The following is a 16,056-nucleotide window of genomic DNA, read 5'->3' on the forward strand; positions in this document are numbered from 1 at the left end:
CTTTAATTTCTTCCATTCTGTGGTTCCGATCCAGGTCAGGTGACCATATTTATGTGACGGGAATGGCTTTGGGCCAAAATTAAAAGAATTTCATTTTCGCATGGATCTAAGCCTCCGTTCTCCAGGCCCTGTGGTTACATAGCCGAGCTCTGCTTCTGCCCTGGCCCTGTACATGGCCTGTGTGTGTCAGGGACACTGCGGCTGCTCCCCAAGAGCTCAGAGTCTGATACCCTCCTGGCTAAATTGGCTTGATCTGAGGTCCATGTTTCTGGGCCCTGCCATATTCCACTTTGAGAGGGCTTTAGTGACTCTGATGGGTTTGCTGATGTTATCTCCCAATTAATTGACACTTTCCAATGAGCGTGGACTCAACACTGCCGATGGTGATGAAGAGGAACTAGGGTGCCTGAACTCCGGGGAAGGAAACACTCCCTGGAAATGAGAATTGACCAGCAGGTCTTTGTTAGGAGATGGCTTGGGACAGCGGCGTAGGTTTTCTTTCTGGCTCTGTAACAATTGCTTCTTGACTTGCTGCAATTCCCTTGTCTTGGGTGCTCTCCACCTCCACCCCTTCCTTTTTCTGCTGTGGAAATATTTTGGGGGAAAAATGGCTCTGGATTCTTCTAAGAAAGAAATGGTAACAACTGCTTGTTGTCCACTAACCAAAAATTTTCTTGCAGAACCCTCCAGAACAATCAGTTGAAAACAGTACCCAGCGAAGCCATTCGAGGACTGAGTGCTTTGCAGTCTTTGTAAGTAACAGCTTGATTTTCTGCATTCTTCAGTCATTAAAAGGCCACCCCAGCTGCTCACTGTGTAAAGAACTGGAGTCCCGGGGAAGGGAGATTTATCCCCTCATCTGGGGTAAACATGGGCTGGCCAGTTGCTGGCATCAAAATGTCCTTTGCTGAGGGAGAAGGAGGTGGTTCCCGACAGTCTTGGGGAGAGGAGGCTACCTGGTGTTCGCTGCTCGTGGCTGGTGACCAGTGCCGCTTTGGAGCCAGAGTCCAGTGTGCACAGGGTTCTAGAGTCTCGGGCCCCAACTTTTACGAAACAGCCCCAAGGCAGTTTCTGTTTCAGGTGGTAATGATAATCAGAAGAAACCGATTCTGTATCCTTTTGTGGGGATGCTGACTACCGGTGGGTGGGCGACTTCATTGCCCGAGCTCTTCCTTCCCAGGTGTTTCTTTCTGAGAGGTTTGGGTTGACGTGACATGGGTAAAGTTTCAACTCTTGGTTTTATCCTATTTCATCACTAATTTTAAAGCTTTTTCAAAGAACACTTCACTTAAATATATCCGTCCATGCCTACCATACTGAGGCGGCCTGGTTTCCAGTCTGCAGAACTAGACAAGCTTACGGCTTTTCCCCTCGATGGTTGGCTCAAATAACAGTGCTGTCACAGGAGCTGGAAATCCACAGATTTTGAAGAAGCAATTGCTTTTACATATATATATACATATGCATATATATATATATATATATATATACACACACACACACACACACACACTTATTTAATTTTATTTATTTATTTATTTTTTAATTTGACTAGAGAGAGACGGGGGAGGGTGGAGATGGTGAGAAAGTAAACCACCAGGTCTGGGATTTGAACTGTGGTCAGCCATGTGGGAGTTCAGTGCCCCAAGCACCATGCCATCTGCCAGCCCCATCATTTTTATATTAAACAGGTATTCGATAATGATGGGAATGTATGTTTCAGTCTTGCGTTAGGACTAATCAAGTTCCTTTGTCTTTAGGGGCATTTAAAAAGGTTGGGAAGCATTGCGCTTTAAAGTATGTGGTCTTTGTCATCTGACTATTGTCAAGATTAAGAAAAACCCTTTGCATATTTAGGTTTCAGAATGTTTACATTGCTTTCACAAGAAAGAGAGATTAATTAGAATTCTGAAACAAGCCTGTCTGGTTTGGAATCCTCCCCAGCTGTGTGAGGCTGGGTGAGCTGTGTATTGAAACGCCGTTCTGCAGTTAGCTCATTACCCACCGTATTCGAAGGCCCAGAAGCCCTCAGAACAGTCTGGCACGTAAGTGTGCAGTAAGCACTCACCGAACCTACTAATGATGGTGGTGTTGTACTTCAGCCACGCTTTCCTTTGATTACCGGCTTACCTAATTTGGTGAAGGGAACTTCTTGAAATAATGACAGAACATTCTTCCAAACAAGGCCTTTTGTTAGCTTCTGCTAGAATAATGAATGCAAATTTGCATGGCTTCACTTCATGTCCTAAATACTCAACACAAAGGACATGATTTCTCCAAGTGTGGCACTTGGACCACCTGCAGCAGAACAGCCAGGTGGAGATCGCGGAAGTGCACGTTTGCAGGCCATGGCCTTGAAGAAATGATGTTTTCTCTTTGTAGGTAGGGTCCAGGAAGCTGTAATTTTAAAAATTTCCCTAAAATCACTCTGCGTAAAAAATTGTAATCATCACACTTAATGTGTTCTGGATTCTCAGTTACGCTTTAACTATCCCACATATTTGGATACGAATCCGGCACTTAGCTTTTTCTTTTTAAAAATTATACATTGAAGTAACTATGAATGTAACTTTTCATAGAAAGTGCAGGTGCGTTAGAAAACTTAGGTGAAAATGACTGAGCTGCTTAAGGCCATTCATTCGCTCAAGTAAAACCATTTGTAACTGCCCAAAACACATGACTGGTAATGGTAAATTATAGATTATCATTTGATTTTAGATCATTCTAGTAGCTAGTGGGAACCAAATGTGAAATCAAAAATATGTGCTAATAAAATACATGCTGTAAAAGTTCATCTTAAGAGGGTATCTGATGCTATAAGAAGGAGTAATTTCAGGAGTTGGCCTTTGTAGCAAAAAAAAAATTAGTAATTTAATATAGAATAGATTAACCAGTTTGCTTTGCCAAAATGGTAAATTGTGGGATATAAGAATTTGTTTTTCACCACAGCTAATGGGTAGGTTCTGAGAGGACTCTTTAATCTGTTTTGAAATGAGTTCTTTTGCAGAAATATTCCTTTGCTGACATACTGTCTCTTATCTTGGACAGACAGACACGGAGGGGAACCATCCGAACTCTCTCAGACCCGAATTCATTAGATATTTGATTCTTACTTTCTTTTTGTAAAACAATTATTTAATTTTATTTATTATAATTTTTGTATTAATTTGACCAGAGAGACATGGAGAGAGAGAAAGAAAGTGAGAAAGTAAGTTGCCAGTCTGGGACTTGATCTGTGGTCAGCCATGTGGAGGAGTCCAGCGCCTTAACCACCATGCCACCTGCAAATTCATTTTACTTCCAGACCTTCATACTGTATTGTTACTTTCCAAGATTGAATGGTTAAAATACATAGGCATTTTGTCTCTTCTGTAGGCTACAAAAGAACAGACTAGAATCTCATTTTCAACTTTAGAAAAGAAAAATTATCACGAAAACATACAACTAGATTCTTTCTAATTCATGGTCAATACATACGTTAAAGTGCACATAACATTTATTGGCAGTGTAGGATTTACAGCAGTATTTTTCCCAGAAACCATAGGTTTCCATCTCTAAAATGATGTTTTAAAAAAGCATATTATGGGGGCCAGTAGTTGGTGTAATGACTATGTCTCTGTACTCCCATGTAGTCAACCACTGTTTTAGTCCTGGACCTGGTGGCTTAAACTGACGCCAGGCATGTGTGCGTGCCTGCCCAAGATCCCAAGAGGAGAAGGGATTGCGGTGTGGCCAATCCCCCCTGGAGGGTGATTTCTTGCTTTCTGTCTCTGTCTTTCTGTCTTTCTGGCAAGCGCACGTGCCCTATAGCAAAAACTTTTCAAAAAAACAAAAAAAGCATACTATGCTCATCAGGCATTGTGTGAGTTGTTTTGTATCAAAACTGGGATAGGGGTAAGGAGTGCAGTCACATGTATTTAAAAAGCTTTTGGGGTGCTTCAGATGTATCAGAAACCCAAGGAGCTATTTTGTGTCAGGTCTGTTTTATGTAAGAAGGAAATGCTTTGGTGTTTGTTAGCATTGTGGGGCAGTGGCAAGGTGTGGATACAATTGAAATTCTGTCATTGTGTCAAACAGTCTTATCAGCACTTGAGTCAGTTTGAAAATCTGATCTTCAGACCTGAATTACATGAGAGATTTCCTTGTGGTTTTGAACAGTGCTTAAAAGGAGCAAAGTTCATTGGGGGTTGAAATTGACCAGAAGTGGTTTGTTGCAAGCATGTGCTTGATGGAGACATAAAATGTGAAAGTGAATTGATTGTAATTAATAAAAAGTTAGCATAGCAGCCTCCTGCTAAGCCGTGAAAATGGCCAAGGCATGACCTGAGCAGGATACTGAATGACCTTTCAGGCCCAGTGGCAGTTGCATAGGTGGTGGGGGGCCGTGGGGGAGTGGGGAAGTTGGAAGCCTTGTGGAAGACTGGGGATTGAGGTCACAGGCGGGTCTGGACATGCAGGCACATACATGTGGGCCTATCATCCTGGCTGACTGGAAGCCTAGGGACAAAACTCTGTCAAGGGGGCCTGCTGTGAGGGTATCTGTCTCTCTCTCTCTAAAAAGAAATAAAATCAGCATTTTAAAAAGTGACATGTCAGGACAAGAAGTTGGCATAATGGCTATGTCACTGGACTCCGATGTACTTGACCATGGTTCGAGTCCCGGACCTGGTGGCTTAAACTCACGCTGAGTGCATGTGCATGTGTGCCCAAGATCCCAAGAGGAAAATGGAGGAGAAGGGATTGTGGTGAGGCCATCGGGTGGGGGAGGGGAATGAGTTCTTGCTTTCTGTCTCTCTGTCTCTCTCTGTCTTTCTGGTGAGCATACATGCCCTATAGCAAACCCCCCCTTCCCCCCAAAAAAGTGACATGTCAAAACAGGCTCCACTGGAATTTTTCCTTTATATTGAATAGTAAAGAATCTCAAATATTAAATTTCCTAGGTTTATCTCAATAATTTTAAAAAAAGTTTGTAATGACAGTATTTACGTTATTGGTAAGTAGGAAGATGAGTCTTTGCACAGATAAGTGTTTATTGATAACACAGACTTTCAACAGTATATATCTGCATGTAGTACTAGTTTGCTAATGTAGTTTTATTTAAGAGAAGAAATTTTGAAATATGTGAGTTTCAGATACAAAATAGGCTCTTGAGAACAGGGAAGGGGGAAACACAAGAATAAGGGAATTCAGTTACTACATTGCTAACCTTTTAACTATAAAATTGCATTTTAGTGATAGTTTGTCTCTTGCCAGATGGAGTTTAAATAGTAGAACACCTTGAACAAGCCCACATAATTTCTCTACTTTTGAGGTTACCAGATGCTTTTTAGCTTTTGACTAAAATAATCAACTAGAGGATATATTTTTTTTCTTTTTTGGTCTATTAGGGTGAATTTTATTAGTGTCAGTCACTGGGACAAAGACACAGTTCTAGATCATTTCTGTGTGAAGTGTTGATCTCAGTGTAAATGCAAACTCTTTACATTTATGGGTGTGTCACCCACATCTATATGTGAACTGAGGCATAAAGATGAACCATTTCAGTGCTTACTTCCACTTCTCATATACTAAAATTGGAAAGATCAACTCATTTGAAGGCCAGCAGGTGGTGTACTGGTTAAGGCCCTGGACTCCCACTTGGCTGACCATGGTTCGAGTCCCAGATCCGGTGGCTTCAAACTCCACCAGGTGTGTGTACATGCATGCCCAAGATCCTGAGAGGAGAATGAAGAAGGGATTGTAGTGTGGCCATCCCCCCTAGGGGGTGGGTGATTTATTGCTTTCTGTCTCCTTGTCTCTCCAGCAAGGGTACACACCTTATAGCAAAATTCTCTCTTAAGAAAAAAAAAAAAATCAACCCATTTGAGTAACCACAAATCCTTTTTCTCACTTAACTTATTTAAGGATTTCTTCTTTCCACAGTTCTTTCTTTTAATCTCTTCTGTATGACTTTACAACTCTGATAAAGTTTTAGTGCAGAGGAAATTATCTCTGATTTTATTGTGCTGTTATTGTTTTGTATAGGAGATAGTTTCATTGCTATCGGAACTCAAAACTCCCCTGGCTATCCTGCTGTAAATGAAGGCCCTCCCTTTTTCTTTGATGAAATAGGACCTCAAGTTCAAAGGAGTATAACTGTTGCGTGTGGGTGCTAGGTTATGTTAGAAAGGTACTGACAATTGTCCTCTTAGAGTATTTTATCTTATATTAGTGAATCACTTTTATGGAAAGGACTTAATTTCCATGGGATATTACATCTGTATTACAGGTACAATGATCAATATTGTATTGAGTTTGAAATCGTATCAACCTTTTTCTTAAGGTTTTTGCCGTAGGGCATGTGTGCTCACAGGAGAGACGCAGAGAGAAAAGGTGAGAAATCAGCCTGAGGTGGGAACCAGCAGTTAGCGTAATGGCTATGTCGCTGAACTCCCACGTAGTCGACCACGGTTCGTGTCCCGGACCCGGTGGCTTAAATCTCACGCCGGGCGCGTGTGCGTGCGTGCCCAAGATCCCGAGAGGAGAATGGAGGAGAAGGGATTGCGGCGTGACCATCCCCCCTGGGGGGTGATTTCTCGCTTTCTGTCTCTATGTCTCTCTCTGTCTGTCTGGCGAGCGCACGCGCCCTATAGCGAAAACCTCTCAAAAAAAAAAAAAAAAAAAAGAGCCAGCCTGAGGGGATGGCCTCGCTGCAATCCCTTCTCTTCCATTCTCCTTCCTGGATTTTGGGCATATGCGCACCTGTCCCTGGTGTAATTTGCAAGCTGCCAGGACTGTGACTCCAGTGGTGGTCAGCCGTGTGGGAGTCCAGTACCTTAACCACCGCAGCCTCTACTGACCCCTCATTAGCATGGTCTCAACTACCATAACACTCAAAAACTGGGCAGCGACTTCCCTCTGCAATTAAAATACAACCCAGACTGCTCACCTGGCACGTGGCTGGAAGAGCTGGACCCTAGTGCGTCTGCGTTGTGTCTCCCCGGGCCCTGCACCCTCTCCCTCCTGCGCGCTACTCTCTGGAACCTTCTTGGAGCTGTGGATCAGGCCAGCTCGATATCAGCTACGTCTCTGCCCTCTCTTTCCTTGGAGGAAAACGGTCCCTGCCCAGCCCCTGCTCTGACTGGCTACCTTCTTTGACCAGATGCTTTCTGCGTGTTTGCTACCCCTTCCTCAGAGTTCATTGACATTTCTCTTAGTACTCGTTTTCTTACTTCAGAGCACTTTTTAAAGCTCTCTGTGGTTATAATGTGTTTATTATATTTTATGTCACACGTCTCGGGATGGGCCTGAGCCTGTCATGGTTACCACTTAATCCCTTGTGCCTAACGAAATACTCGATATAAATGTGTCAAATATAAATGTGTCAAAGGAATCACACACGGTTAAATTAGCTACAAGTATAATTGTTACATTAATTCTTTTGTTACACTGTACGGTTAATTGTATGATTTTGTACTTAGTGTCTTTCTCTTCCTACCAATGGAAGTTCCATGAGGCTGTGAATTGTATTTCTGGGTGTGTGTGTGTGTGTGTGTGTGTGTGTTTGAATACATTCCTGTCTATTCACTGGAGCAAATATCTAAAATAGCTCTGTAGCCAAGTACTTTGCCAGTCTGATTTATTGAGGATACCTGTTTCTTCCCAGGGTAAATTCTAGAAGGGCCAACAAATGAATTTGTGTAGAAATGTGTGTTTCTGGGCAGATTCATTTTTATTTTTTACAATTTATTTAATTGTATTAATTATAATTTTTTTAAAATTTGGTGTAGGGCATATACACTCACCAGTGAGAGAGAGAGAAAGCCATTAGATCTGGGACTTGAACTGTGGTCAGCCATGTGGGAGTCCAGCACCCCAACCATCACACCGCTTGCTGGCCCCTCTAGGCAGATTATTTTAAAAATCATTTAATTTTATCCATCATTATTTTTTTAAATTTGACCAAAAGAGACAGAGAAAAAGAGCAAGAGAAGGAAAAGGAGAAAGCAGGTTGCCAGGTCTGGGGCTCTCATTAATGATGATTGGTCATGCGGGAGTCTAGCACCTTAACCACCATGCCACCTGCCCATCCCTCTAGGCAAATTATTATTTTTATTTTTACAGAGCACAAAATATTTTTTTCTAATTTTAAAATTTATTATTATTATTATTATTTATACATCGAATCACTATACATCATTTAGATTGTAAGGAGAGTTTACCCAGCATGCTACACATCTCGGTCCAGTTGAGAATACTATACACATCCCATTAACAGGCAAATTCTTAAGGCAGCTCCTTAGCTTCCTAAGCTCTCCCATCCCTCGGTGCTTTCTGTTATCTCGTCAGAACTGGCCAAGCCCAGTGGTCTCTGAGCCCTGTTAACCCACTTGGGGAAGGCGAGTGTCTGGGCCAGGTCGTGGACAGGCCGGGGTCAGGGATGAGGATGGCAGGAACCCATGTGGGAGCAGAGTCAGATCAGTGGTGCAGAACCACGCACAAACCCGGGGCTCCCTGCACTTGAGAGCTGTCAGCTTCATTTCTTTTCCAATAGTCTGTCACTGTGCGTTTTCCTCAGTTTTCCACGTCCACTCATTTTCACAAGGAGAGCCGAGACTGTCGGCCCCGAGGCAGCAGATGAATGTACATAAACGGGGTGAGGGCGTTGTGATTAGCCCGCACGGCCCCTCAGCTCACGATGCCAGCTTGTCTTCGTGTTGACAGTTACCCCGATTGTGCCAACAGTAACACTTAGGGTTTCATTTCCGAATTTTCAGAAGGGGGCTTCATTTTAAGTATGTAATCCTATTAGTAAGGTGTCCTTCATTCACAAATTTGGGGAAAATTGAAGCTTTAAGGCCACAATATCATTAATTGCAGAAGCTGTTTAATTTTTCCTATGGGGAATTTGACCTTTTCTTAATAACTGTTCATTTTAATGAATTTTGGAAGTACTTAGTGCTAAAAAGGGGAAGTTGCCTTGCCAACACATGGTACTGAGTGAGAAATTGTAGTAATAAGGATGGGAGACTCGATGGATGTGGTTTGCTGCTATAAATTTTTTTTTTTTTTTGTAAATATGTCCTAATATTTCCTCTTTGGTTCCAATCAGAGTAGCAGCTGACTTTATCATGCTGTATTAGTTATAATGTCACATTGGAGGTCCCGTGTTTGTTTCTCAGCTTAGTTTCTCCTTAGTTTTCTGTTTGTTCGATTTTTTAAATGGGTAATTTTTAAAAAGAATAATTTCATTTAGCTTTATTTATTTATTTATTTAAATTTGACCGGAGAGGGACAGAATGAGTGAGAAAGAGAGAAAGCGAGGAAGCAAGCAAGAGGCCAGGTCCAGGACTTGAACCATGGTCGGCCATATGGGAGTCCGGTGCCCTTAATCACCTGGCTCCTTGCTGGCCCCTAAATGAGTGAATCTTTTCCACGTGTGAGAGAGACAGAGGGAGAAGTGGCACCTTCGACAGGGTTGTGCCTCCGAGGTCCACCCTAGCGTCAGCTAGTCCCAGATCATGGGCCCGCGTGTGCCTGGCACACCCCGAGAGGACTCCAAACCCGACCTGGAACTTTCCCCACATGGGTCATCTGCCCAGAGACCACGTTTTATCTCCACGGATAGTCCAGCTCTGCTTTCTGTATTTTTGATAGGTATACTCTGAGACCTCAAATTCCAATCCAAACTCAGTTTTTTCTTCTTCCCTTCCCTTCCCTTCCCTTCCCTTCCCTTCCCTTCCCTTCCCTTCCTTCCCCTTCCCTCCCCTCCCCTTCCTCTCATTCCCTCTCTGCTTTCCTTCCTCCCTTTCCTTCCTCTTCCTCCCTCCTTCCTTCTGTTCATCTTCCTGCTATGAAGTTACTTCTTAGCCAATGATTAAAGACACTTCCAGGGCTACAACTTGGACACATCCCTTTGTAATGAAGGAAGGGCAGGAACTGACTTCGTACTGGACTTGGCAAGGTTACTAGGTTATACGAGGCCTTCTGGTGAAACCACACAAATAAGGGCCGCCACGGCTGGGTCATCTTTATAACTCCTTCTTGGAAGGTTCTGAGAGTCGCGTGACTCAAACTGACTCACTGCACTAGAACTCGTCACCGAACGCACTGGTTTCTGTTTCTCACCAGGCGTTTAGATGCCAACCACATCACCTCAGTCCCCGAGGACAGTTTTGAAGGGCTCGTTCAGCTGCGCCATCTGTGGCTGGATGACAACAGCCTGACGGAGGTGTCCCTGCCCCCCCTGAGCAACCTGCCGACTCTGCAGGCGCTGACCTTGGCCCTCAACAAGATCTCGAGCATCCCTGACTTCGCGTTCACCAACCTTTCCAGCCTGGTGGTTCTGTAAGTACCCACCCTGTACAGCCCCCACCGGGTCCACTGGGGCTGCAGCAGGTTTCATGTGACACACTGTTGGAAGAGTATCTTACTGGTCGTTCTGGGCTGGCTTGGAGGAGCTGCCTTAGTACGAGATTAAACCTGCTGACTTTGGGACCAGCAGTTGGCATAATGGCTATGTCGCTGGACTCCCACATGGTTGGCCACGGTTCGAGTCCTGGACCTGGTGGCTTAAACTCATGCTGGGCGCATGTGTGTATGTGCCCAGGATCCCGAGAGGAGAATGGAGGAGAAGGGATTGTGGTGTGACCATCCCCCCTGGGGGGTGATTTCTCGCTTTCTGTCTCTTTGTCTTTCTCTGTCTTTCTGGCGAGCGCACGTGCCCTATAGCAAAAACCTCTCAAACCCCCCCCCCAAAAAAAAACCTGCTGACTTTAAAAAATATGAAACAGAGCATGGATAAAACTTATATCATCATAATTGTTGAATCTCCCTAAAACAAATGACATGTTTAAGCATGAAAAGAAATGGGTCATTCAGCAAACATTCGTCTCACTTTTCCCTGTGTCTTGACAATGTGTTCAATGTTAAAAGAAGCTGAGCTGTGTTGAGAAGCTGATAGAAGTAGGTTCCAGAGATACTTCATATTTCTTCAACTGTTCTGTTCCAAGAGTAGGTGACTTTCTGTGTTTTCATTTTTCTTCTTCTTCTTCTTTTTTTTAGAGGTTTTGCCTTAGGGTGTATGTGCTTTCCAGAGGGAGAAAGAGACAGACACAGTAAGAGGGAATGGGAGAAATCACCCCTCAGGAGGAACGGCCATGCCATAATCCCTTCTCTGTTCTCCTCTCAAGATCTTGAGAGCGTGTGCACACATACCCTGCTTGAGTTTTAAGCCTCCAGGTCTGGGACTTGAACCATAGCCAGTCATACAGGAGTCCAGTGACATAACCACTATGCCATCTGTTGATATTGACTCTCTGTGTTTTCCATCTTTCAAAACTTGGGCATAATAAAGGGGACTGTCTTTTAAAACCTGTTACCAAGGTTGCTGAAGTAAACTGACACACTTCCCCCATCCCGTTACCTCCGGCTCCCTGTGGCTCCCTGTCGGAGAGCTCAGCAAAGATGCACTTCATATAATCGAGAGCTAATCAAAACCTTTATTTTGGGACCAGCAGGTGGCGTGGTGGTTAAGGCGCTGGACACTCCCACTTGGCCCACCAGAGTTCAAGTCCTGAATCTGGTGGCTTGCTTTCTCCCTTCCTCTCTCTCTCACTCTCACCCTCTGTCTCTCTCTGGTCAAATTAAGAAATAAATGAATGAATAAATTTTAAAAAATTAAAAAGTAAATAATTTTTAAAAAACACCTTTACTTTGATATGGGACAATATGCAGTAATATTTAACATGTGCACCGTTTATACATTAAAGATAGTTTTCCTTTCTGTTGGTATCCCATATTCAGTGAGCCTGTGCAGTGTGCATTAATGCTGTTTTCCATGGTCAAGAGTGGAAATGTTTGTTTGTGTCTTTCCTTTCTGCTGCACCAATTTAGACAGGTCACACAGTTACTGGAGTTGCTACAGGGAGATGTAAAGGTCATTTTGATGCTTTCTCTATAGGCATCTTCATAACAACAAAATTAAAAGCCTGGGCCAACACTGTTTTGATGGACTGGATAACTTGGAGACCTTGTAAGTATATTCATATTTTGAGTACTCTATTGTGATATTGACAGTGCAGTTTGTGCTTCGTTGTAGACAAAGGGGAAAATGCTGGTACTGGTTCAGCTCTTTATTAACATTGCTTTAATTCATAACTAAATTCTTGCCATCAAATAACACAGTTTTGAATACCAATCTGAGTTTCCGGTTACAAATTGCTGGTACTGGTTCAGCTCTTTATTAACATTGCTTTAATTCATAACTAAATTCTTGCCATCAAATAACAGTTTTGAGTACCAATCTGAGTTTCCAGTTACAAATAGTAAATCTAGGTTAGTGATTAAAAATGGCACATAAGTGTGAAACTCTTTTATTCCCCCCGATGACACATTAAAATCAGCTTAATCTTCAAAGATTTATACTTTTCCAAATATGTTGATTTGGTTACGTATATGACAATTTTAGAACTTTGGAACTTCTGAAGTGAATTCTGGATATTTTGTTTCTCGCATGTCCTCGGTGGTTTTCGTAAGTGTGAACACTGTATTTGAATCTCTCTTCTTTGACATGTTAAAATATAGCAAATTGAGATTTTATATTTTGCTTATGATACTCTTATTGTTGTCTCCAGTAGCTTAAGTGCTTGGCACTTCTGACTGTGTCAAGTATACATTGCATCATTATATAGTAACAGACATTGTGTAGCTGTGTGTAATCGATGTACGATCTTAATTTTGTTGTTTTCATTATGTTACTTGCCTTTCCTCAAAGATACATAGTATTTGCTATTGTGATATAGTAAATGATTCAGAGAATGTCCCAAGTGGATGGGCAATAAAACCTGCTTGCAAAGCAGAGTCTGTAATATTTTAACTGAATTTTTTGGTTAACCACCTGTAGTGAGAAGACTTCAGATCTTCTAGAACTCTATTAATGTTCTTTTCTGTCTAAACAATTAGAGGCTAGTGAAGACCAATGGTATTTGAAAGTTGAAGAGCTTGAGGGACGTACTTCTGAACTGAGGTCTCCTTGGCTAAATGTGTAATTTCTAGTTTAACAACTAAGTGAGTCTCCTGATCCTAGTTCACGTGCCTTTTCAAGGTTTTTGCCAAAGGGTGTGTGCACTCACCGGGAGAGTTGGAGAAAGGGAAAGTGAGAAATCACCCCCAGGGATATGGCCATGCAACAGTGCCTTCTCCTCCATTATCCTCTTGGGATTTTGGGCACACACACACACACACACACACATGCACCCAGTGTGAGTCTCCAGCCACTGGCTCGGGGACGCATCAAGCCACTGGCTCTGGGACTCAAACCATGGTTGGACACGTGGGAGTCCAGTGCCTTAACCACCATGCCACCTACTGGTCCCAAGTGTACTATTTTAGTTATGTTGAAAGGAAACCTCTTTTTGCTAGTTAGCTTATTTTTGTTTACCATTCTTTCTTCCATGTAGAAAAGGAAAACAAAATAGGTCTTGAAGGAGCTGGTCTTTCCTCTTTGCTTTATTCTTACTCTGAAATCAAGTTTGCTAATCTATGTCAGTATTCTCTTTAGGTGAAAAGTTACAATTTAAACCTTTCAGACAGACGTTTTAGCACAGACCACTGTGACTTGTCTCTCTCCTAATTTTTATAACATTCTCATAGTTTGTAGCCTTCAGGAGGACACCGGCTGTGGGAATCCACCCTAGCCCTGGTTGGTCTTATCTCACGTCATCTCGTTGAGAGTGGGCTGAGGTCAGCTGTCCTCATACTGCAATTCAGGAAGCCACTCCAAATTCCAAGTGAAAACCTCAGTTTCACACGATTGCCATTTACAAATGGGTATTTAATACGCTCTATTTTATGGTGAACTTCCTGAGAAATATTCAGATATTTTTTAACACATCAGTAACATGCAATTCTAAGAATTCTTTAAACTTGTAAATATATTGGCCTAAGAACATCATGGAGGCATGATTTATTTCTATTCTGCATTCTTTTTTCTTTTTTAAAATAACTGCTTCCTAGAATTCTTTTTAAATTTTTTTTAAAGAATTATTTTTTTATTTAACTTTATTTATTTACTTATTTCAATTTGACCAGAGAGGGACAGAGTGAAAGAGAGAGAGAGAGAGAGGGAGAGAGAGAAAGCAAGCCACCGGCCCGGAACTTGAACCGCGGTCAGCCATGTGGGAGTCCAGCACCCTTTACCACCACGCCACTGGCCAGCCCTGTTTCTATTCTGTATTCTGAGAGAGGATGTGCACACAGTAAACTCCTACAGGGTTTCGAGTGATCATATGGTTGGTAAAGAAAGATTGTCATTCAGTGGATGTGATCTTTTAAAGTACATCTGTACCAAAATGCCTTATGAATTTTACCTGCTGTTCAATATTCTTACATATTTTCCCCCATTGTTTTCTAGGGACTTGAATTATAATAATTTAGGGGAATTTCCTCAGGCTATTAAAGCCCTTCCTAGTCTGAAAGAGCTGTGAGTATTGCTTTGTTCTCGGTGTGCCTTGATATTTCTAGACTTCACTATTTCATGTTCCAACAAATGAGATTTTAAATCATCTTTGTTCCCTTTGCATTATCTCCACAACACACACAAACACACACAGTCTTGCTGATGAGATCGTGTCGGCTGGCCAGATTGCTCTGCACGGTCACGCAGGTCCCTGCCTTTGCGGGGCTCGTGGTCTTGGTCTCACTGGGGAGGCAGGCCACTGACGATCGGCAGTTACCTGTCTGAGGTAGGAAGAAGTGCTGAACGGGTGGGATAAATACACCACTCCAGAAAACGACCTCGCTGAGGCTTGGGGTCTCTTGGAAGGCATCACTTAAAGGAATAGAATTTGGCCAGACTTGAAGAAATGAAATATTTAAATCAGTCAAAGGGACGAGGACACATTGCAGAGTTGGCGTAGGCATGCACATGGCACAGCAGGGATTGCCTGTCCTGAGCCGACAGCCGGCATTCTAGGGTGCCTGGCCTGGAGGTCAGTGCAGGCCCCAGGGAGAGAACTCTGAAGTTAGAGCACCTGATCATCTCATGTTCTTCGATGATGAAACAACAGGTAAATGTATCTGAGGGACCGGATAGGTACTTGGCTGAGCAGTGGGTTTACAAAGAATTGGTTGGAAGAGATGACGTGGTGTTAAAAACTCATGTTCCCTGTGTTTTCGAAGGTGTTTGCGTGATGACCAGCAGTATTTTATATGATGCCGAGTAGCTCTAGACACTTGGGTTTTATCTTGTCCCCAAGGAGATATATCTCAAAATAATTTTCTCCTGTCTTTCTAGAGGATTTCACAGTAATTCTATTTCTGTCATCCCTGATGGAGCATTTGGTGGTAATCCACTGTTAAGAACCATGTAAGTATTTCTGAAAGGTTCCGTAACATGTTATCATGCCAAGCTCTGCCTGTGCAATGCCACACATCTGGGTGTGGAACGAAAATTCAAGTTTTTAGATATATGTACATTGTGAACCTCGGTGTGATGCTAGAATGCTTGTGAACATATAAAAATGTGCTTTTTTGTATACTTTTACAGACACCTGTATGATAATCCTCTGTCTTTTGTGGGGAACTCGGCATTTCACAATTTATCGGATCTGCATTCCTTGTAAGTATTATGCAAATTTTAAAACAAATCTGAGTATTTATACATGTATTTCCATCTGTTTGAATGGAAAACAAGAATGTATTACTCTGGCTCCAGAAAACAAAATCTATTATTCCCAGCATCCCCTAACTCTTGCCCTCTCCCCTCGCCTTGGGTGGAAGATCAAAGTTAACTCTAAAAATGGTTCTTATTTCTGTGACCACTTGGCCTAATTATTACTTTTTCAAGGGCATTCAAGAGATGAAACTAGAGCTAGATGAAACTAGGTCCCACAACCTAGTTGTTAAGGGAGCCAGATCCCACATGGCTGACTGCAGTTCAAATCCCAGCCACAGTGGTTGGAACCTGCCGGCACATGTGCACACATGCCCCAAATCTTGACAGGAAGGAGAGTGAAGAAGGGATTGCTTCCTTCTTCACTCACCCCATAAAGAGGTGGGCTCTCCACCTCTTCTCCT

The 16,056-nt window shown here is 42.7% G+C and overlaps 1 protein-coding gene across 1 annotated transcript in view; it reads left to right on the forward strand.

Annotated features, from left to right (window-relative positions):
* LGR4 (leucine rich repeat containing G protein-coupled receptor 4) overlaps positions 1-16,056 on the forward strand; it is a gene marked incomplete at its 5' end in the record, with an annotated part of 35,728 nt that overhangs the window by 4,730 nt on the left and 14,942 nt on the right. The window contains 6 exon segments of the mRNA XM_014591298.2: positions 681-752; positions 10,111-10,326; positions 11,942-12,013; positions 14,393-14,461; positions 15,275-15,346; positions 15,527-15,598. Of these exon segments, the coding sequence (XP_014446784.1) occupies positions 681-752; positions 10,111-10,326; positions 11,942-12,013; positions 14,393-14,461; positions 15,275-15,346; positions 15,527-15,598 (573 nt within the window).

This window comes from Tupaia chinensis, unplaced genomic scaffold (genome assembly GCF_000334495.1).
Source record: "Tupaia chinensis unplaced genomic scaffold, TupChi_1.0 Scaffold000555_1, whole genome shotgun sequence".
Taxonomy (NCBI): domain Eukaryota; kingdom Metazoa; phylum Chordata; class Mammalia; order Scandentia; family Tupaiidae; genus Tupaia; species Tupaia belangeri.